Raw genomic sequence first — 25,003 nt, forward strand, 5'->3', positions numbered from 1 at the left:
GCTTTTGAACTGTGGTGCTGGAGAAGACTCTTGAGAGTCCCTTGGACTGCAAGGAGATCTAACCAGTCCATTCTAAAGGAAATCAGTCCTGAATATTCATTGGAAGGACTGATGCTGAAGCTGAAACTACAATACTTTGGCCACCTGACGCAAAGAGCTGACTCACTGGAAAAGACCCTGATGCTGGGAAAGACTGAAGGCAGGAGAAGAAGGGGACAACAGAGAATGAGATGATTGGATGGCATCATCGACTCAATGGACATGAGTTTGAGCAAGCTCCAGGAGTTGGTGATAGACAGGGAGGCCTGGCATGCTGCAGTCCATGGGGTTGCAAAGAGTCAGACACGACTGAGTGACTGAACTGGACTAAACTGAACTGTGACTTTCAAAAGTTCATATGATCAATATTTCCTCCAGTGGTACTTTAGAACCAAAAGATGGCTGCCTGGAATTCTTTTCTGTTTAAAATTAATTATTTGCATTGTACCTTATGTGCACACAAACCACAATAATTACTCATGAACCTTATTTGGCACAGGTACTTCTTTTGCATATATCATGTTATACTTTCAGTATCACATAAATAACAATGCCAATTTCCAAGAGTAAGATTGCACAAGTCTAGATTTTTTTTTTAAAGGATTGGGAAGAAAACAAATATGTAGCATAATTACTAGCTTTAAGTAGACAGGCCCAGACAAATGTTATTACATTCCTTCCCTATCAAATGCAGTACTTGAGACAATTTTAAAAAAATGCTTTTCTGATAATCATCCCACCTATAGTTTTAATCACATTCTGAGCAATACTTGCATATTTAGGGGTCAATCATATGTTCTTTAAAACCTATAATGTATGACAAATGTGCTGCATGTCAGTGGTTGGGAAAGGAGAAAAGACAAGATTAAAAATAGATTCTGTATTTATTCAGGGCATGAACTTCATGACAATTCTTTGCTTCCAACTTTAAGGTAATTTCACAATCACACGATTTAACATTGATTGCTTTCCAGAAGATTAAAAATATGTTAATGCAAACTTTTTGAAAGCTTATTTTGTTGCAGAATATAAGCAATTTCTGCCTTGAACACACCCAAGATATGGATGACTACGATGCTGATACCATATTCCTCTCACTGGCACTTTCAGTTTCTTTTATATCTACACTTGCTTGCTCTGCATTCTGCTACCACAAATAATAATAATAAACACTGCCTCACTCCTGGGAAGACTACATCCATAACACTACTGGATCACTCCTGGGAAGATTACATCCATAATACTCCTTCCAACTAGCATAGCATTCTAAGGACCCAGTGCTCTGAATCAAACCTCTTTGTGGCTGACAAACATACATACCAATATACATAATGAGAAAAGAAGATGACTAATCTATTTCATTATTATTGCTCTAGACTCTTTAACACTATTTAAGTAAGAATTCTGCTTTACTGTCTATCAAATATAATTTACACTCTGCAAACTTAACTACTGTTCAGAAGGCATTTTTCTTCTCTGAGAAAGAAATGCATTTTAACTTGGAAAATAAACCTATGTGAAGATTTTGAATGGTAGGAACATATATATATATATACACACATACATTTCTTGAGACAGGTTTTCCTTTTGTTCATTTTAGTAGATTAGAAGAGAAACAGAGCAGCAATGACCCAAAACAATTTCTTAATTTCAACTTCTGAATTTCAACTGCACAGCATTAGCATTACAGATTTTGGAAAAAGAATAATCTACTTTAACAAACTGGTATAAAGAAAAATGCAAGGAGATTGTGGAGTCAGAGCTGGAAGTCACCTTGCAAGATAATTCACCTTTTAAGCTGCTTGAAAGAAGTTCAGCTTTCCTTTAAAATGGGTTCCCAAAATCCAATATGCAGGTCTCAGAGAATATCCAAGAGACTAGTGAAAGGCCACTGAATTATGGGTATACCAAATAAATACGATAGCACCTAACAACCAAAGCTGCAATGACATCACCCCCAGGAAAATGCTGGCTGTCAAATTCTACACCCCACTGCCTCAAGTCTGCTCATTTCCAAGTCCAGTTAGTGGTTTCATGAGATAACAAAATTGTACAGAAAAGCTCTTACAACTTTTTCCTCACCTTTTAAGCTATAGTTTTTGTTGTTGTTGTTGTATGTTTGTTTTTTATCATTTCCAACAGGAAGGTCCTAGATTCCCTGATAAAGATATGCATAAGGCTTTACACTTTTCAATATACTCTTGGCATTTTCAAAATTGACCTTTTCTTTTTATCAGGAATTGTTTGTTTAAACTACTCTCTAGTTTTTTTCTCCCTTTTGTCTACTCAGGTAAGCATTATGCCAAACAGGTGAAACAGGAGCTTGCAGAAAATCTGTGACCATTGTCCTAACAGCGTCAGCAATTCAATAATTCAATCAAGGTATAAGGAAATTGAGAGACTCGGTGGCTGGCTCAAAATACAGAAAAACTAAACATAGAAATTATATACTTGAATCCAATCTCTATAACTCAAGGGGAAGAAAACAAGAGTCCTTTGTAAATACAAGAAACATTACTCCAAGGAAATGTTTTCCATAAGACCTAACATGCTGCTTTGAGATTCTGAAGTTGCTAAAGACCCCAGTGCTATCTTGTTATTCGCATTCTGACACTCAAGAGATCATGATGATTCACTGATAAGCTTGGGCAAATCCTGGCTCTGGCATTTCAATTTACTTTCCACTGGGGAAAATTTTATTATATTTTAATGCCTTCTGGGAGCAAAATCACCTTACATCTTATTCTAATCTTTAAATTGACCTCAAAATAGAATACAGTTTTCCATTACATCACTTTTGCCAACAGACTTTCCTAGAGTTTAAGTGATTTCTTATTAGCTTTAAAAGAACTGAAAATTTAAAACATTAAACTTCCCATGGCACCATTCTCAGAGACAAGTATATTTCCATTCATAAACTCTCTTTTGAAAAAAAAATTTATTGGAATATAGTTGATTTACAATGTTGTGTCAATTTCAAAAACAGTTATACATACACATATATCCACTCTTTCTGCTAGATTATTTTCCCATATGGGCCATTACAGAGTACTGAGTAGAGTTGCCTGAGCTATACAGTAGGTCCTTATTAGTTACCTATTTTATATATGGTAGTGTGTATATCAGAAGGAAATGGCAACCCACTCCAGTGTTCTTGCCTGGAGAATCTCAGGGACGGGGGAGCCTGGTGGGCTGCCGTCTATGGGGTCGCACAGAGTCAGACATGACTGAAGCGACTTAGCAGCTTAGCAGCAGTGTGTATATGTCAGTCCCAAACTCCCAGTGTATCCCTCTCCCCTCCCTTGTCCTCTGGTGACTATAAGTTTGTCTTCTACATTCATGACTCTACTTTTGTTTTGTAAATAAGTTCATATATACTCTTTTGTTTTAGATCCCCTTCCCCATATAAGCTATCTCATATGCCATCTGTCTTTCTGTGTCTGACTTACTTCACTCAGCATGACAATCTCTATGTTGCTTTCTCTCTTATGGATTAATGCAATAACCTTCGCAATGGCCTTCCTGCTTTCCCTTTTGCCCTCTGAACAGCAACATGAGTCACATTAGGACTCTGCTGAAATTTTTCCTTGGCTTCCCATGGAATTGAGGACATTGTCACAACTATCAGGTCCTAACATGCTCCGGCCCCCGTTCATCTTGCTAACCTTGCTTCTTCTTTGCCATGCTGTGCCCTCTGCCTGAACTCATCTCTGCATTCTTCTCTTCCTGCCTTGGGCTTCCTGGGTGGCTCAGCAGTAAAGAATCCACGTGCCAAGGCTTGCCAATTGCAGGAGGTACAGGTTCGATCCCTGGGTCAAGATCTCCCTGGAGAAGGAGACAGCAACCCACTCCAGTGTTCTTGCCTGGGAAATCCCATGGACAGAAGAGCTTGGTGGGTTACAGTCCATGGGGTTGCAAAGAGTTGGACACGACTGAGCACACACGCATGTATGCTGGTTCCCTGGCTGATTTTGTTTCATCCTTTAATCTTTAGCTTAACCATTACCTGCTCTGAGAGCTCTTGAATCAGCCTGCTCTCGAGCACCTCCCACTCCACTATCGACTCTGCATCCCCCACATGAATTTTTATGGAGCACTTATCACCATTGATAATGGTCTTGTTTTTCAGGGCACTGACTGATTTTGGGTTTCCTCAAAGCCAAGCTCTCCAGGAGGGAGCCTGTTTACCTTGTCTTTCTAGTCTGTCTGAATTAAAGAATAAACCAACAAATAAAAATTGAGGAAGGAAAACAACTAAAATGAAGCTTCCTAATACAACATGTATAAATTTTCGGCCATTTAAAATAAAATCAATTTATTTATTTTAATTGACCATTTTTTAAAACTTCTTTTTCTTCACAGCATCAACTAGCACTGCCTATGAACTGTACTGACCTGCTGCCTAAATATTCACTTCAACAGTCAACGTTTGGACACCTCTCTCTTCATTGCATTACTCCCAAGGCCTGTTGATTCTTGCATCTAATTATTTCAACCTTTTGTCCTAATCCCATTTCTCAACACCAGCTCCAATCCTCCCAGTCAATATTCTGACTCTTCTGTGGATCACGGTAAAGGCCTCTTAACTATTCCCTCACTCTCTGTCTCCACATATTCTATTCCACACAGATGCATCTTCTAAGGTTACTTTTAACCTATTAACTCACTTTCCAAAAAAAAAAAAATTCCTTTGTTCTTAGTACAGTAGGTCCAAACTTCTCAAAAATCAAACTATATTCAACTGTGTTCTTCCCATTTGAATCAGTCAATAACATTTCCCACTACCCAGTTAAACAATTCCTCTGGTCTACTTGAATACTACTCTGTCTTAAAAATAAGTCAGGCTCATTCTCTCTTGGTATTTTTGCTTAGCTCTCTCACAGACCAGGAGGCTTTTATTCCCTCCACCAATCTAAACCAAAACATTTTCTTCAAAGCATAGCTCAAACCCAATTCTCTAATTAAGCCTTTTCCTCCTCTTCTAGCCCACATGTTCTTTCCTTTTTCTCTTCTTATAGCACTGAAACAATCATTCCATGTAATATTTGATTCCACAAGACCTATTTCTGTTATTATTCCATTATTTCCTAACCGTAAATTTTATCTCCCAAATTAGATTGCAAACCAAAGCGGTGTTCTTATTTCCTTTTACACTCACAGCAGCAGCAAAAGTAGCATAGATTTCAGTAGGAGCTACTATGTTGACTTGATTTACACAGTCCTAAAGATGATCCCTTCAACTACAAACAACCATTTTGGATGGCCTGTAATTCCTAAACGGGCTTCCCAGGTTGTTTAGTGGTAAGGAATCTGCCTGCAATGCAGGGCGTGCAGGTTCGATCCCTGGGTGAGGAAGATTCCCCTAGAGGAGGAAATGGCAACCCACTCCAGTATTTCTGCCTGGGAAATCCCATGGACAAAGGAGTCTGGTGGGCTACAGTCCATAGTGCTGAAAAAGAACTGGACACGACTGAGCAACTCAACAACAGTTCCTAAACAGATCATACTCTGTTACCCCTAATCTTTCCCACATGAACCCCCGATGACTACAAAGCTCTCATTTTATTAATGCCTTTAATTACCTGAAGTGAAGTGTTAGCTATTCAGTTGTGTCCAATTCTCTGTGACCCCATGGACTGTAGCCTGCCAGGCTCCTCTGTCCCTGGAATTCTCCAGGCAAGAATACTGGTGGGTTGCCAGTATTCTTTCTTTTTCTAGGGAATCTTCCCCATACATTTGCATCAAATACCCTTAAGCCATAGCACCTGGCAGGCTATATGGTAAATGACAATTTGCCTACTGATCTCCCTGACTGGTCTGTGTGCCACTTGGGCCCAAATAATTTACCTCTTATCTTTACAGTGGGAGACAAATCATGTTTTATTATTTACTGAATAAATAAATGAGCAAAAATGTTAGTAACCTGTTTAAGGAATTAAGAATTTAGTGTAATAAGTTATCAATGGAATGTTATGTAATTTCCAACATGCTGTACTTCATCTCATTTAGAATCTCCATCTGTTTTTTAATTCCAAAAATAATTATTAAGCATCCACTATGTGTCAGGTATTGGGGGATACAGAAAAGACTCAAATACACAAAAATCCCAGAACGTGCATCTTACTAGATGACCTAAGCAATGGAGAACAGTGTTTGCTCTGAATTAGTTGGAATCCAGAGAGTATTTCAGGACCGAAGGTTTCTCTATACGGGGATGCTGGCGCTGAGATGATGCCAGCGTGGGCCAAAATGATGGCAGTTTGAATGGGGAGCAGTAGTTAAATTCTAGATCTCCTTTAAAGGCATAGCCAGCAGGATTGACTGATGAACTGGGAGTAAGGAATGAGAGAAAAAGAATTGTCGACAACGTACGTTAGCCTGTGCCACTGTAAAATGGAATTTGTGAAGGGTTAGAAGGGTATGGTTTTGGAAAGAGCATGTAGATATATGAAGAGATTCTCTTAAGTTAGATCCTAAATTTTAACATTCTATTTTGTATAACTGAACTTCTCTTGGGCATATTTGTAATGAATAGTAAGGGTCACTTTGACTTCTTAGATAAATTGTCTACACTAAGCAGAAAAATCTGGGCCAGTGTCCGCCAGTGCAGCTCCATGACACACTGCCTGTATCAGACACCCCACAAAGAAGCCACTGAGACGGAGTCTCCCAGACCGTCTCAAGTTCATTGTTTAAACAACCAATGCAACGCAGCTTAGTGCTAGAGGTTACAATGTCCTCAGTTTCTAAAAACCACTTCAAAGGTCAGACAATTATTAGCAATATTAATAATTACACGGAATTTTATTAAATAATGACTTGGATATCAAATGGAGACTTATGCAAAAGGCCAAACGTTTATCTTGCCCTAGACCATAAAACTAGTCTAAGGTCAGAGCAGACTGCCTTGACCTTAGAGTAGAAGACCATGGAGGAAATGTCACTGACCTAGAATGACTTAATAAACCTCAGATTAAAGCCTGAGGTAGAACAGTAAGAGATGTGAGCTGTCAGGGAGCTACCTAAACAACCTAAATAATCAGCTACTGTGCTTAATGGCTATAATTTGGGGTAAGGCTGGTAATAATGGTTTATTTTTTTTCATGTGTTGAAGTATATGTCTGCAAAACTTACTGAATTTGGGATTCAAAAAATGAGACTGTTTATAAACACAGGATGCAACAGTAAGTCTGTATAATGACTAAGTCTCTTGGAGAATAATTTAGTGGTGGTCACGATGAGCTATAACGTGGACTTTTTGAGTTTTCACTGGGCAGAAACAAACCCTTCCCACTCTGTCTGTGAGCTTTTTTTTTTCCTTCCAGACTCTAAGTAGTTTACCCAATAAACAGTTATTTCCATAGTAGAAATGGCCAAGCCGTCTAAGCTCCATAGTTAACCTATTATTATGGTTAGAAATCAAGGTTGCCATTCTTCCAGATTTTCACAGCCACACAACTTTTGACCTAGCCGATGGAAATGTCAGAGTAAACATAGGTCTTTGACCTCTTAACGAAGGCAAACATCGACATGCTAAGGTATTTATTTCACTGGCAAGTGATTCAGCACAAAAAGGCATTACGGTGGATCCGCGTAATGACAGGACACTACAAATTCCTCTCAAAGGAAAATTTAAGCAAGAGTTCATCCATAAACTGTCCATGTTCTCTTATTCAGGACTTTGACAGAAGTACTCATTTGAAAACTGTAGGCACTTCATAATCTACCAATGGCAAACAAAAAATTAAAGCCTTTAGAAAATTAATTCGCGTGCCCAAATCAGAGGTCGGGCTCATGAGAGGAAATCTCATCACAAGCATATGTGCAAGAGGAGAATTCCTTTTGCACACATATTTTCGGCATAACTGTGATGGGTCCATTTTCTTCCCTTCGTTGAAAATTATGCTTTAAACCTACCTCCTTCCATGAAATAAGATAGCTGTAACCCCTCCCAATTCTCACAGCATGGCAAGCATAGCTTTCACTATGGGGTCTGTGTTTATATCCTCGGAATATTTCTTGGGCACTGAAGAATAACAGAAAAGAAGTTGCCTACATGTACCCATTCTGCTGCCTAGGGGGTGCTGAGTGGATGCAGTCAGTCCCAAAAAAGAGACCATGTTCCACTTTCAAACACTATGACATTCAATGTGATGAAAAGATAAAAGGTCAAGGGCTTAACGTTTCATTCTTTTTGTAATCCTCATATTTCACTGTTAATTTTTTATAGATTTGTGTTACTGGAAAAACATAATGCATAAAAAGGTCTGAAGCAATCATAATAGACAACTACATAAGAATAGAACAATCTGCTAAAATGTAGAGTTAAATTTTATAAGTTGAAGAAAGTGATATCCAACAAGAACTTCATGAAAAGAATGTCAAAACTGTACTCAAATCATTTCTTTCTGTACTAAAGAATCAAAGATGCAGGACAATTTTAAACTACTTGTTTGTCCCCTCTACCAAAATCATCATTTCAAGCCATTTCTTGATGTTCTTGTCCATTAGTCAAAGGACTCAACTGAACTGCTCCCGAGTTTTGGGTGGATTTTAAACAACTCAGTATTCTGAATCAGTAATTCATTTTCATCATTCCTTTGTTCAAACTCTCTTTTCAAAATCAATTTACTAGACTCTAGTTTTCTACCTCGAGAAGACCATTTTGACCAACTGTAAAAAAATTCAAACAAATGAATTTTAACTCACAAGCTGTACCAAAATTAAACAACAAAATAAGTTGTCTCCTACCTATGGTTGTAATAACAGTGCCAGCAAAGAAGAAGGAACTTCCCAAATCCCAGTGACTGATTTGATTGGAGGTGTTTCCTAAAGGTATAATCCCTGCATTTATTGCTGCCACTATTTGCTGCAAGTTTAAAAAGAAATGTATCAGTACACATGAATCACATGGAGACATCAAACAGCAAATATTCCCCCCAGACAACCCATTAGTCAAAAAGCATCAACTCTAAGGTCTACCCTTCCATTTAAAGTATACACTACAGATTAAAACTTTACACTGAAGAACTGAATACATTAAATTATAAGAAAAGTATATTTGATATCAAGAGAATGGATCTGCATAAAGTTTATCATATAGTGTTATGATATGCATTCATAATGTCATCTGGTACCACTGTTAGAAATTTATTTGAATTAACAACTAAATATAGCAATAATTTTAATAAGCACCACCGAGTTAAAAATATCAGATTGCCAACTACAATTTAAGTAGTATATAATAGCTTCATCAAAAAAAAAAGTTTTTCTAAAATGCTAGTCATTTTGAATGGTAAATATAAGTATCCAATCCTGGATTGTGTACAACAGTATAGAGTATAAAATCAGTTGTTGTTGTTCAATCGCTAAATCGTGTCCGACACTGCAGCCTCAGGGACTACAGTGTGCCAGGCTTCCTGTCCTTCACCATCTCCCGGAGTTTGCTCAAACTCATGATAAAATCAGTAAGGTCCGACAGTACAGGCTAAGACGACAAGGAACAGGCAACTGCCCTTCACCATCAAGCGTAAGTCAATCCATTGATATCGAGATTCTTAGAATCTCTACAGATTTTTGTAAATTCTATGACTGTGCACATCACCGATGACTTGTAAATGACAGTCAACAATATTCATACAAGAATACTAGAATCTAGATGCTGCCTTGAGTAGTAATACTGGGAGACAGACAGAAAGATGATATTATAATCCCTTCTCAATCATCAGATGTTAGGGAGGGAAGACAGAGCTCCAGAAACACAAACACAGAAGAGAATAAGGAGAAAATGTATAGTGAAAGAGATAAATACAGATTGTGGCAAAAGACGTTTCTGTTGGAAATATAGTTTTTAAATATTTATCACACAATTTCCAGACTTTAAAATTGGAAGGAACTTCATTTGATAGGCAAGGAAATTAAAGACCTAGAGAGGTAAAGTGACTTGTTTAAAGTCATACAGTTTATTGGCAAATGGATAAAAACTACACTGGGAAAATGGATGTACTACCCAAAGAACTTACTGTCAGATGTAGAAGAGCAGATAATCTCAAGCTGAAATGCAATATAAAATTTCATTTGTCTGACTTGTCTTAATCTATAGGTTGAAACGTCAAGAGTTAATTGAATTGTAAGCTTTTATTTACTTTAACAACAGTATGTATTCACTGTTTAAAAAGTTTAGGAAAATACAGAAAGGAATAAAGAAGATAATACAAATTACTCACAATTCCAGAATTGAGAGACAACTACAGTTAATGTATTAAGGTGTCTACTCCAGGCATTCTGTTATACATTCTACATAGCCAGCCTTACGCACTATATGAAATGTATTCTCTATTTTTATTTAATATTATTCTACATGTGGTTTTCCTTGCAATTACCACATTTACTTAATCACTGCCATATATGTAGACATACATGCTGTTCTAAAATTTGTTGAATTATAAAAACTGCTGTTATGAACATATTTGTGTATAAATATTTTTTTCATTTCTGAATATTTTTGTGGAAGAGATTACTAGAAATAAATTTGCCACATTGAAGATTATGAATATTTTAAAGCACTTGATATATAGTAGCAAGTAGCTATCCAAGAAGGCAGTTACAATTTATAATTGCCCCCACAGCAATTTACAAATGCAATTTACCTCTAATATTAATAATCTATCTTGACCGAACTGAAAGGAATCGTTTACATTTATACGTCCTTTATTGTGAGCGAAGTTGAGTGCTAATGTTTCCTTTAACATATACTAAATGCACATGAATATACATATGTGCACATATATGCATAGCACACAAAGAAGCTAGTTTTGAGATCACTGATTTTGTTTATCCGACTCTCTACTACGAATACAATATCAGATAAGCAGGTCTCCTTAAAATATTGAAAAATATTTTTTGCAGCTACTAACCTACTATTCTCACATAAACTTTAGAAGTATTTAGTTAAATTTTATAGAAATTTTCATGTTCACAGGTTTAAAATATTTTTGCTGTTTAGATATATGTGTAATCTATAAATTAAGTAAGGAAAATGAATACGACTATGATAGTGAAACTTCCCATCAAATAACATGGTGTGAATCTTCAATTACTGAATCTTCTTTCATATTCTGAAATAGAGCATTTTTTATTATACTTCACATAGACCTGTAAGGCTATTTTTAGATATTTTACTTTTTTATATTTTAAATTACAATTGGTTATTGCTATTGTACAGACAAATACAGGCTTCCCAGGTGGTTCAGTGGTAAAGAAACTGCCTCCCAACGCAGGAGACTTGGGTTCAATCCCTTTGTCGGGAAGATCCCTGGAGAAGGACATGGCCCCCCACTCCAGTATTCTTGCCTGGGGAATCCCAGGGACAGAGGGGCCTGGCGGGCTATTGTCATAGAGTCACAAAGAGTGGGACAACCTGAGTGACTGAGCATGCACACAAACACAAATATATATTTCCCTTCTCTGAGCCAGCAACTCTCAGATTTTTTATCTCAAAAACAATTACAGTCTCAAAAAATATTGCAGACATCCAGGAACATAGGAATGTGAGTTACAACTATTGATACTTGCATTTTTGGTTGAATTTCTAACTTGCAAATGTTTTGATTAATTCACATAAAAATAACAATGTGTTAACACATTTTAATGAAAAAGAATTATGTTTTCCAAAACAAAGATTTAGTGAGAAGACAGGCATTGTTTTAGGATTTTATAAATCTCTGAAGTGCCAGGCTTAATATAAAACAGTTACACTCTAAGATACGCTTCTGCATCCAATCTGGAAAACAATATGGCAATTCCTCAAAAAATTAAAAACAGAACTACCATATAATCCAGCAGTTCTACTTCTTGGTATTTATTCATAAAACAAGAAAAACACTAATTCAAAAAGATACATGGACTTCTATGTTCAATTCAACATTATTTACAATAGTCAAGATATGGAAGCAACCTAAGGGCCCATCAATAGACAAATGGATACATGTACAATGGAATATTACTCAGCCATAAAAAAGAGTGAAATCTTGCCATGAATGGACCTAGAGGGTATTATGCTAAGTGAAATTAGTCAGAAAGAAAGAAAAATACCGTATGATTTCACTTATATATGAAATCTGAAAAATAAAGCAAAACATAAACCAAAAGCATAGATACAAAGGACAAACTAGTGGTTGTTAGAGGGGGAAGGGCAGGGAGCTGAGTGAAGTAAATGAAGGGGACTAAGAGTACAAACTTCCTTATAAAATAAATAAGTCACCAGGATGTAATATACAGCAAAAACTTCCTTATAAAATAAATGTCACAAGGATGTAATATATAGCAAAAGGAATACAGTCAGTAACACTCTAATAATTTTGTATAGAACAGGAGGTTACTAGATTTATCAGGATGATTATTCTGTAATATATTTAAATGTTGAATCATTATGATTTACAACTGAAATGAATATAATATTGTATGTTAACTGTACTTTAATTAAAAAGTATATCTTCAACATATTCATTTATTCAAAAATATTTACCAATTGTTTATGGTGCTAGGCAATGGGGAGACAACAGGGAAGTAAAAACATGGGTGATATAATTGAAAAAAGATAAGACATGTCTTGTAGATTCCACCTAATTAAGTAAAATTAATTATTTTATTCCCTAGAAGCCAGCTAAGTCCTCCAACAACTGACAATATAACATCCATAGCCAGCATCATCATTTTAGTTTATTCTTTTGCTTGTCGATGACAAGGTTCGCAGCATCACCCAGACAGTTGGATAAGTTCCACAAATTATTTAAATCCAAAAGAAGCACATGTAGACTTAGAGACAGTAATGTCTGGCAATGTGTGGGTTGTAAATAGTTATCACAGAGCTGTGATTATTGCAACAGAAGCTTTAGATGGAACCAGGAACATGTCAAATCACTGTGAGAATGAGTCTACCATGAGGTCCTTTCTCTGAAATATTCTGATAAATTTATTTTATCTATTTGTACAAGGTCCCTTGGTCAACATCCAAAGGATATCAGATGCCCTTGGTGAGGGCACTGACACAGACCTAAGAGACTCTGTAATTTCAATGTCAGTTCGGGCCATCAGAGCACTTAACAAATGCCTTTCTGAGAAGTGTTCCTGTATGTGCCATATTATGTGATTAAAGCAACAATCACCTCATGTACAATAAAAACTCACTTTTCCACTAAAGACAACTTTTATGAACAACCATATTGACAATTTATGAATAAGTTGTATTTTTTAGGTTAGGGTAAAGGAAATGTAGGACCCTCTGCATTTAATCCTAACATATTATTACCTGAAGAATTGATTAAGAGAGGACTTCCAAACATAAAACCTACAATAGAAATAGTATAAAATAATCTTCAATGGATTCACACTCAATTTTGCTTTTCAGCTCATCTACATAGAACGTGCATTAAGGAAAGGCAGTTGTATTAAATATATATATATATATATATACACCCCACAAAGCTACAAAAAAATTGTACAAATCTAACAAAGTAAATATATATGTATAGCCAAAAAAAATGAAAGGCAGTTGCATACATGATTCTATTCAAGAATAAGAAATTAAACTTAAGAAACAGAGCTCTGAGAGGCTTATACTCCTAGAGTTGATAAAGGTAATTGCTCTTAAAAGTAATTATTAAAAAAACCTGGTTTCCATGACAATGGTGGCTTTAGAATCAAAGTTCACTGAGTTCTAATGGGAATTTGTGCATTTTTGAATTGTACTGTTTATGTCTCAATGTCATCCGGCATTTTGGAACTATATTGAGCTTTAACAGCAAACCATGCTGACACACTTATTTGTTAGAGACTAGTATAGGTTTCAGAGAAGGCAATGGCACCCCACTCCAGTACTCTTGCCTAGAAAATCCCATGGACGGAGGAGCCTGGTGGGCTGCAGTCCATGGAGTTGCTAGGAGTCGGACACGACTGAGCGACTTCACGTTGACTTTTCACTTTCATGCATTGGAGGAGGAAATGGCAACCCACTCCAGTGTTCTTGCCTGGAGAATCCCAGGGACGGGAGAGCCTGGTGGGCTGCCGTCTATGGGGTCGCACAGAGTCGAACACGACTGAAGCGACTTAGCAGCAGCAGCAGTATAGGTTTGGAACTCAAGGCAATCGATGACAATCATGAAAATGTTCCTGGGAGTCCAATGCCCAGGAATAATTTTCTCATGTGTATTAAAGTACTTGACTAGCTTTAAGGAATAGCTATTAGAAAGTAAGCAACCCCAGGGAAGGCCTGAAGAACACACTGTTTTCAGAGTAGGTTATATTGTGAATCTTAAAATACAATTTCTGATTTCATGTTTTTTTCTCCTTTGCTCAGATGCTCAGATGTTCATGTTTACCAGAACAATACAGATTGTTCTGAAAGCCTACTACAGATTCCTCCCCTGTTAATATTATAATCAAGATGTCACTAAAATATGCTATTACACCTATAATCCTAAAAGTAGGGTCACGCTAGTAATCTGAAAATTTGAAGTGATACAAGAATTTCAAACTGCAGGTACAAGGCACTGGCATCTAATTGGGCAACAGCAATGATGTACGGGGCTTCCCCAGTGCCTCAGCAGTAAAGAATCTGTTTGCAAGGCAGGAGATGCAGATTCAATCCCTGGGTTGGGAAGATCCCCTAGAGGAGGGCATGGCAACCCACTCCAGTATTCTTGCCTGGAAAATTCCACAAACAGAGGAGCCTGACAGGCTGCCGCCTATAGAGTTACAAAGAGTCAGACGTGACTGAAGCAACGGAGCACACAGGCACAATGATGTCCAGGAACTGGTTCAGTGACAGCTTCTTTTAACTGATATTTAAGACTGATCTCACATTTTCTCCTCTGAAAAAGAACATTATTTCTTCTACTCAACTGATATAATAGCTAAATCCAACTAGAGTTATACTGACATCTGTATAATGACAAAGTTCCTCAAAGAGGAACAAATACTCTCTTGCCAAATTTCTGTAAGACACAATTTTATACCTTTTTGGTCACTATATCTTTGTGGGGGAACTAATTTCACCCTGAGGAGGCTCTTCTTTAGGAAAGAAGTCAAATCACACATCTGACCATTTCACACACGTCTGACCACTTCAACCATGTAAACAAGACCATTTTGAAAGACTTGAAGATGCATAATGAGGAAAGCAAAATAATTATGTTCTCATTGCCAAATGACTTTGTGGGAAGATATTATGTAGGTATCATTGCTATTTATTGTTATGCTACAAAAAACAATCATCATCCATCAATAATATGCAACGATGCTTGAGAACTTTTGCCAAAGGCTACAGGACCCTTTTTAATTTCATGGCTGCAGTCACCATCTGCAGTGATTTTGGAACCCAAAAAAATAAAGTCTGACACTGTTTCCCCAACCTAGATAGCATATTTAAAAGCAGAGACATTACTTTGCCAACAAAGGTCCGTCTAGTCAAGGCTATGGTTTTTCCAGTAGTAATGTATGGATGTGAGAGTTGGACTGTGAAGAAAGCTGAGCGCTGAAGAATTGATGCTACTGAACTGTGGTGTTGGAGAAGACTCTTGAGAGTCCCTTGGACTGCAAGGAGATCCAACCAGTCCATTCCAAAGGAGATCAGCCCTGGGTGTTCATTGGAAGGAATGATGCTAAAGCTGAAACTCCAGTACTTTGGCCACCTCATTCGAAGAGTTGACTCATTGGAAAAGACTCTGATTCTGGGAGGGATTGGGGGCAGGAGGAAAAGGGGATGACAGAGGATGAGATGGCTGGATGGAGTCACCGACTCGATGGATGTGAGTTTGAGTGAACTCCGGGAGTTAGTGATGGACAGGGAGGCCTGGCGTGCTGCAATTCATGGGGTTGCAAAGAGTCGGACACGACTGACCAACTGAAGTGAACTGAACTGAACTGAGAGGATCCTTATGCTCACCCCTAACCTTCTGGCTATGTACCAATATACCATGATTACCTAATATCAGATGATGTGAGCTGCTTTGGAACCAGAAAGTGAAAGTGAAAGTCACTCAGTCGTGTCCGACTCTTTGCCACCCCATAGACTATACAGTCCATGGAATTCTCCAGCAAGAATACTGGAGTGGGTAGCCTTTCCCTTCTCCAGGGGATCTTCCCAACCCAGGGATCAAACCCAGGTCTCCCGCATTGCAGGCAGATTCTTTACCAGCTGAGCCACAAGGGAAGCCCAAGAATACTGGACTGGGTAGCCTATCCCTACTTCAGGGGAACTTCCCGACCCAGGAATTAAACTGGAGTCTCCTGCATTCCATATGGATTCTTCACCAACTGAGCTATCAGGGAAGCCCCAGATAGAACCAGAGTATCTCAAAATGGCCTTTACTCTTCCAGACTCAGCATTTAGATGCAACACTGGGAGATCCTAGGTAACCTCAATCGGCATTTTTTAATCAATGAATAATAACATTTGTTTGTCCATTTCCTAGGCGCTTTTTGGAAAATCTTTATTAGCCATAAATATCTGTCTTAAATGTTATTTATAGACAACTGTTGCATAAGAAACTTCTATTCTAATGTCAGTGATAGGTTGTAGTCTTAATCACTGGGGCTGCTTTCCGGGCCATTCTACAAACTAAATCAGGTTCAGCCAAGAAGTAACATTCTAGGGTTTCATTGCAAGTTCACATACAAAGGCAACCCATGATATCCTTTGTACCACTGGAAAAATCCCCAGAAACCAAACTCATCTTCTTCGACTTGGGTCCTTTCTTGGTCTTCTGGAAAGTTAAACAGTGCCACAGGCTTCCTTGCCTGAGATATTTCTGTCAGAATGTCAATTGATACAGTTGACAATCCAACAAGGAATCAAACAACTTTCTGAAAACCATACGGCACTAGCACACAGCTCCATAAAAACATTCCAGCAGTAGCTCTCAGCTAATGACAATACTGATTAAACTACACCAAATGGCCAATATCCAAGCACTTTTTGATCTATCAAATGACAATTTCATAATAGCATACAACAGAATGGTATATATGTTTTCATTAAGAGTTTATAACATGATAAATTTCATTGAGCCTAACACTTGTGTTGAGTGTTTAGTTGCTAAGTCATGTCTGACTCTTTGCCACTCTTTGGACCGTAGCTCCCCAGGCTCCTCTGTCCATGGGATTTCCCAGGCAAGAATACTGGAGTGGGTTGTCATTTCCTTCTCCAGAGGATCATCCTGACCCAGGGATCAAACTCACATCTCCTGAGTCTCCTGCACTGCAGGCAGATTCTTTACCCACTGAGCCATCATACTGCAGAATTAAAGCTAACTCTAATAAGCAGGAAACTATTAACAGCAAATTAATCTAGTATGGTCTTGCATATAGTCCTAGTGTGAAGGATATGTATGTGTTAGCTTAAGAAGAATTCTATATGGTTGAGAATGCTATTCTGAGAAAATATGAACTAACCACTGCATCCTTATTGGAAATTCACGTTATGTCCAACTTTTGCACACATCTCAGAAATCAGGTGATATTATCTACTATTTAAGATGATAACATTTGCTATCAGTAAATGTGTATATTCATCTTTTGACATCAAATATTTCATACTACATGTACAATTCTAACCTCTGGTTTAATAAATGAACCTGAAACACATTATGTAACTTATTTCCTAACAAAAATCAGTCAAGATAAAAAAAATTCTATAGTTACATAAAGATGACATTTTTTTCCTTTTTTTTTTCCCTGTCTAGGATAATTAGAGGCACCTACATAAATTCAAAAAAGAAACATAAATTTCAAAATTATATATCACAATTAAATGAACTGTTTTAAGTATCGGCAAAGGTCAGATTTCTAAATCTAACATCAACATTTTTACTTTTAAAAGATATATTTCTGATCTTATATGCAGAAAAAAGATGGAGTAGAACATTTGCATATTTCATACAGAACACAGGTGATTACATCATTCTATATTTAGAGTCTGGTAAAGGAGGAAGTTTTCAAGGTCTCCCCAGAGTATATCTTTTAAGTCAGAAAGGTAATATGCAGTACTGTTTTTAATCTTTTGTCTTTGTTGGACACAATTTGAGTCAAAACACATTTCCTATTATCTTAAAAAGGCTTTCAAAGCCCTTAGAATGTGTTTCCACACAATGCATGACCTAAGTTTAACCACACATTAATTAGAAACTTCTTGTAAAGAAGAGTCCTTTCTGTAAAAAACGCAAAAAGCTTAATTCTTAATGCTTAGAAAGGATAGTATTACCTACAGAAAGCAATTTCCACATACCAGATTTTAGAAAGCACCTCTAAAAGTAAACATCTGGCTTACCTTCCCAAGACTTTTTCTTTCTATTTAAGGATTATGCCATTGCATGTCAAAGCTATTTTTATACACACTAATGAAGTGTACAGCTTTTTTCTTGTTCTTTTGTAAGTGTAAATTTATTTCCTATTAGTAGAAACAAAAGCTTAAAGTCCAAAGTAGGAAACAGCAGAAAGCTGGAGGTGGATGTTATCAACAGGGCCAGAAGCAAGAGGCACATCACAGGGTATGAGGGTCGCCTTCCCTGTTTTATCCACTCTGGAAGCTGTTTTCAAATCATACAAGTTATAGATATATATACATTTGTGTATATACAATATTGAACATTTGGAAAAATAAGAATTAAAATGTTCACTCACTGTCCCTGAAAACGCTTTTTTTTTTTACAACATGCATATATTCAATTTTTGGTTTTAATAGTTGTCATAATTAATGTGCTTTCAAGTTTTCATCTAATATAAGCATGTTCCAAGGCATTTTGAAGTCATCAAAATCTCACTGAGTAGCTACATACTAATCTTCTATCATTAAATGAATTTGTATAACAGAATCCAAGTTCAGGTGATCATTTGAAAGATGATTATAGAGATGATTTATACATCAGACAAGGATCAAACTGGAAACACTGAAATTGTGCTGTTCTTTTAATCCTGCATGAAATGACACTGTGATATAGAAACAATAAAACATGGCCAAGATCTGAGTCCTTGTAACTCTGAAAGAGCCAAAAAAAATACATGTACAAGCAAGCAGACTGAAACCTGCATTTCCCCAGCTGTGCATTTTTCCATGAACTTTCCTACATTCCATATTATGGTCCACTAATATTCTATCAGAATGTTAATCTCTGTCTATCTGTCCCTTTCCACCTCATCTCAGCATAAATTGCGGGGGGCGGGGGGGTTGGTTAATGGAAGAAAAGGAAAATTTGGAGAGAGGAGAGGGAGCAAGAAGTCAGAAAGAAACAAAAGAACAAGTAGAAAAGAAAAAGATAAAGGCTGTTCAGTTAACAAAAAGACAGGTCTAGAAGAATAAGATAGGAACTTAATACAAGTCATTGTCACACTCTGTCTAGGAAGTTCTTTTGAAAGAGGTTATCCTTAAAATAAGATTTGGGTAGGTGGAAGAGTGAGATCAAGGAGACACAGCACTAGGCAATATTTTTACACCAGTTTGCCCAAGGCACACCACCAACCAGCATTTATTCATGCTCTGTTTTTAAAGCCTGAAGTTCTAAACTGATGGAAAAAAATAGTCCAAGATGGAACAAAGGCAGTTTTACTCCGTCAATTACACACATCCATAGAATTCCCAAATTTGGAGATTCTGTTGGCCTTTTCCACAGAATGTCACAGGCTTCCACTTATTTGATTTTCCACCATACTTAAGCATAGATTTCCATAATAGATACCAGTTTAAACAAAAAAGTGCTTAACACCTACACAAAATTGATGCCAGGGGAAATAGTTAGGGAAGCTATTCAGGTTTTCACAGAAAGGCAACCTCTTTTTCATAATATATTTTAAAAACAAGTGAATTTTTCCTGCCCTTCCTGAATATGTAAGTAAAACATCATGACAAGGATTGAAAATCTTAAGGTGTATGTACACCTGCAGAGTCAACAAAGTAAGTAGTTAACCCAGTTTGTGTTAAAGTAAACCAAAATTCCCACACCACAAAACAGTCATCTGTAAAGGCAAAATATCACAATACTGAAACATTCCAATAATATTCTGATAATCAGTCCCTCTGTATCAGGCACCACAAAGTTCATGGATTTCTCACTTCAACTGAACTGACTCATTGCCATTAATAAGCCTACAAGAAATGTCTATGCTTTCAAGATCCAGGTAAAACTTCTTAACACATCGCAGAGTAGATTTACGAATGACTTGCTAACATTATGCAGAGAATAGGAAGTTTTGCAAAACTGCTTAATGTGTTAATATGTCTGGGCTCTTAATGTCACAAAATCAAGTCAGAAAAAACATAATATATGAATAACTTCCCAAAATGTAGTGATTCATACTTACTCTGTCTTAGCTTCTTAGGTTTTCTAAAAATTTCCCCCATCTTTCTCAATTACACACTCATACACTCACCAGTTACAGCAAATGTGAATTGGTGGAAATCCATTTTGTCGAAAATAGGAGCCTGATAGGATTTCTTACACTTTTTCAAGCCAAGTGGAATGATGGAGCTACCCTTTGACACCTGTCCAGTAGTTACTGCACAAAAACGCAATTAAACTCTTCCCTCGGGCACCTCTCAGCCTGACTTAGGAGTGTCATACCACCCATCTGCCCTGAAAACAAGCCTGGCGTCCTCTCCTCATGTTTTTTACGTTAGTCACTCACATATGCAGTATTGTTGGTCTTCATTCACACAGACACCCATCCCAAGACCATTTCAGAGCACAGCAACCTAGGACGGGGTCGCTGTTGTTTAGTGCTAAGTTCTGTCTGACTCTTGTGTGACCCCATGGACGGCAGCCCACCAGGCTCCTCTGTCCATGGGATTTTCCAGGCAAGAATACTGGAAGGAGTTGCCATTTCCTTCTCCAGGGAAATCTTCCTGGCCGAGGGACCTACGAAAGGGAAGATGCCCTAAAAGCCATGTGATAAGCATGAGACTAGAGGGCCCCCTCTGCTCAGAAGCCCAGGATATGAAGACACCATTACCGGGGCAGCCTGTGCTGGAGCCTGGGTCTAGTGCCTGGAGAGGTACCAAGACGGGCTAAACATACTTTGTGACCTTCACTTCTCCTGCCCTCCAAACTCCTTCAACACCAGAATGTGTTTATGCTAATGGGATGAGCAGGACAGACTATGTTTAAACTGGGCAGAGAGAGAGAGGACTGAAAAGTCACAGTAAAGCAACACTTACTCCCTTTTCTCATTTTTAGTCCCCTGCCGTGTGCAACTATCGTGTGTGTTCCAAACAGCTATCTCTCCTTAAGGAACTATTGGGAACCAGCAGTGCAAGACCTGAGATGCTTCATCATCTCATAAAAATAACCCTGTGATCACTATCAGTAATGGTATCATTTGACAGGAATTAGGTGTCTCAAACGTATTTTCCACAAAAGCTGAGGTATAGAGAGACTAAATGGATCATGAGTTTCAAAGTAAGTAAACAAATAATAAAATAACCAGAAAAATCAGTCACTGGTCTCAGTGTTACAGTTTAGATGTATTACAGCTTTGGGTCGGAGAAGGCAATGGCACCCCACTCCAGTACTCTTGCCTGGAAAATCCCATGGATGGAGGAGCCTGGTGGGCTGCAGTCCACGGGGTGGCTAAGAGTCAGACACAACTGAGCGACTTCACTTTCACTTTTCACTTTCCTGCATTGGAGAAGGAAATGGCAACCCACTCCAGTGTTCTTGCCTGGAGAATCCCAGGGATGGGGGAGCCTGGTGGGCTGCTGTCTATAGGGTCACACAGAATTGGACAGAACTGAAGTGACTTAGCAGCAGCAGCAGCAGCATAGCTTTGGGTACCTAGCTTTAGAGACAACTATTATTTATAGTATTATTTATATGTGATAACACTTTGAAAGTTCCAAGTAGGAACTACATTTATAAATGAATTCTTTTTAAGTAATAGTCCCATTCATAAGTTTGAAGCTGGGTGAACATCTTGTTTATTTTGTCTACCTGTGTATAATACACCCCAAATGCCCATCAGGCCTTGTCTTGTATCTTTGTGTCACACATGGCCTGTATGTCTAGCATAATATTGATTGCTCAAGGATTATTTGTGGCAAAGGTTGTGCTTACTGATTTCTAAGTACACATAAAATCACTAACAAGAGCTGATAAGAGTTCTAATTGCATATTACAGGTCATCGTAAAGAGAGTAAGACTTTGCAGTAGCATTGGACACAGCTAATCTCTCCCACCTGGCAACGTGTCTGGCTCACAGAACACCACAGTCTAGCCTTCCTCAAATCTCCCTGACTTCTGTCTCATCCCCCTCACCTTTGAGCCCATGATTCTGTTCTCTATCCACTCACACACTCTTAAGTGATTTCATTTAAACTCAAGGCTTTCAATATTGTCAATATGATGATAACTCCCAGAGGTATTCTTCATCCTGCACCATTCCCTGCATGGATGTCTGAAAGGCAACTTAAACCGACCACATGCCAAGTCGAACTTCTAAGCTCCTTCCTGAACCTGCTCCATATGAGTTTTTCCCATCTCAACAGTTGGCAACTTTATTTTTCCAGTTTTTTAGGTCCAAAACCTATGAATCATTCTTGACTCCTTTCTCTCACACCTCACATCAAAATCTGCTAGTTTTACCCTCAAAAGATCCCAATGTGAAATTTCATCACATTCACTGCTTCCCTGCTCATCCAGGTCACCACTATCTCCCCCTGGGCTCTTGCAGTGGATTTCCAACTTCATCCACTACATTCTACTCCTCACAGGGCAACCATAGTGATCCCTTTAAGCTATAAGTCAGATCAGGTCCCTGCTTTGTCCCAAGTCTGTTCATGGTCCTGCAAGTCATTCTGAGAAAAATCTAGGATCCCATATACCAATTTACAAGGCCCTATGAATCACAAGCTGTAATCTCGGGGAAAATATCAACAATTTCAGATACGCAGGTGACACCACTTTAATGGCAGAAAGCAAAGAAGAACTAAAGAGCCTCTTGATGAAAGAGGAGAGTGAAAAAGCTGACTTGAAACACAGCATTAAAAAAATTAAGATCATGACATCTGATCCCATCACTTCATGGCAAATAAAAGAGGAAAAATTGGAAGCCGTGACAGATTTTCATTTCTTAGGCTCCAAAATCACAGCAGAGGATGACTGCAGCCATGAAGTTAAAAGACACTTACTTCTTGGAAGGAAAGCTATGATAAACCTACACAACATATTAAAAAGTGGAGACATTTCTGAAGTTTGACAGAAAACCATAAAAAAATTCTGTAAAGCAATTATCCTTCAATAAAAAAATTTAAAAAAATATCCTGAGAAAAATTAGTCTTACATTAAAATATCTTTCAGTTCAATTCAGTTCAGTTCAGTCGCTCAGTCGTGTCAGACTCTTTGTGACCCCATGAATTGCAGCATGCCAGGCCTCCCTGTCCATCACCATCTCCTGGAGTTCACCCAGACTCACGTCCATCGAGTCAGTGATACCATCCAGCCATCTCATCCTCTGTCGTCCTCCTGCCCCCAATCCCTCCCAGCATCACAGTCTTTTCCAATGAGTCAACTCTTCGCATGAGGTGGCCAAAGTACTGGAGTTTCAGCTTTAGCATCATTCCTTCCAAAGAACACCCAGGGCTGATCTCCTTTAGGATGGACTGGTTGGATCCCCTTGCAGTCCAAGGGACTCTCAAGAGTCATCTCCAACACCACAGTTTAAAAGCATCAATTATTCAGTGCTCAGCCTTCTTCACAGTCCAACTCTCACATCCATACATGACCACTGGAAAAACCATAGCCTTAACTAGACAGACCTTTGTTGGCAAAGTAACGTCTCTGCTTTTGAATATGCTGTCTAGGTTGGTCACAACTTTCCTTCCAAGGAGTAAGCGTCTTTTAATTTCATGGCTGCAGTAGTTTTTCCAGTAGTCATGCATGAATATAACAGTTGGTCCATAAAAAATGCTGAGTACTGAAGATTGATGCTTTCAAGTTGTGGTGCTAGAAGACTCTTGAGAGTCCCCTGGACTACAATGAGATTAAACCAGTCAATCCTGAAGGAAATCAATCCCGAATACTCATTGGAAGGACTGCGGCTGAAATTGAAGCTCCAATACTTTGGCCACCTGATGTGAAGAGCCAACTCATTGGAAAAGACCCCGATGCTGGAAAGACTGAAGGCAAAAGGAGAAGAAGGCGGCAGAGGATGAGATGGTTAGATAGCATCATTGACCCAATGGACAAACTCGGGGAGATAATGGAGGACAAAGGAGCCTGCAAGCTACATTCCATGGGGTATCAAAGTGCCAGACATGACTTAGCGACTTGAACAACAACAAATAGGATCCGAGCTCCTGTTACTCCTCTAACCTTTTTAAATATTTATTTCCCCTTCATTTATCCCCTCTAACCAAGTGGCCCTTGGTTAGAGGGGATAAATGAAGTGGCCCTTCTTGGATAGGCCAAGAATCTGCCTATCTCTGGGCCTTTGCTTTTGTTCTCTCTACCTGGAATGCCTTCCCCTGGTTATTCACATGTCTATGTATAGCTATTTATTACCTTCAAGATCCATGCTAAAATATCTGAGTTCCCTGATCTGCTGATTAATTAGCCAAGGCAGTGAGGGAAAGGCTACCCACTGCAGTATTCTGGCCTGGAGAATTCCATGGACTGTATAGTCCAAGGGGGCACAAAGAGTCAGACACGACTGAGAGACTTTCACTTCACAGTGACTCTATCACACAAACTGTGTTACTGTCTCAAACACTTAGAATTGTGGGGGGTTTATTTATAATTACCTTATATATTTATTAGTTTACTTATTTATTCCTTCTATTAAGATAACTATAAAAATCTTACTGAGTTATTCATGGCTTTAACATTCATGTCCTTAAGTTGGGTGACATCAGCAAGATGGTAAAATAGAAATCCCAAGATTCTCCAACCCCACCCTGCCTCCCCAGAAAGAGATATTAATT

General features: G+C 38.2%; 1 protein-coding gene across 5 annotated transcripts in view; it reads right to left on the reverse strand.

The window, feature by feature from the left end:
- KCNK2 (potassium two pore domain channel subfamily K member 2) overlaps positions 1 to 25,003 on the reverse strand; it is a 225,171-nt gene that overhangs the window by 89,338 nt on the left and 110,830 nt on the right. For all 5 annotated transcript variants that reach the window (XM_005217328.5, XM_059875241.1, XM_005217329.5 and 2 more), the window contains 1 exon segment: positions 8,791 to 8,908. In XM_005217328.5, the coding sequence (XP_005217385.1) occupies positions 8,791 to 8,908 (118 nt within the window).

Source organism: Bos taurus, chromosome 16 (genome assembly GCF_002263795.3).
Source record: "Bos taurus isolate L1 Dominette 01449 registration number 42190680 breed Hereford chromosome 16, ARS-UCD2.0, whole genome shotgun sequence".
Classification (NCBI taxonomy): domain Eukaryota; kingdom Metazoa; phylum Chordata; class Mammalia; order Artiodactyla; family Bovidae; genus Bos; species Bos taurus.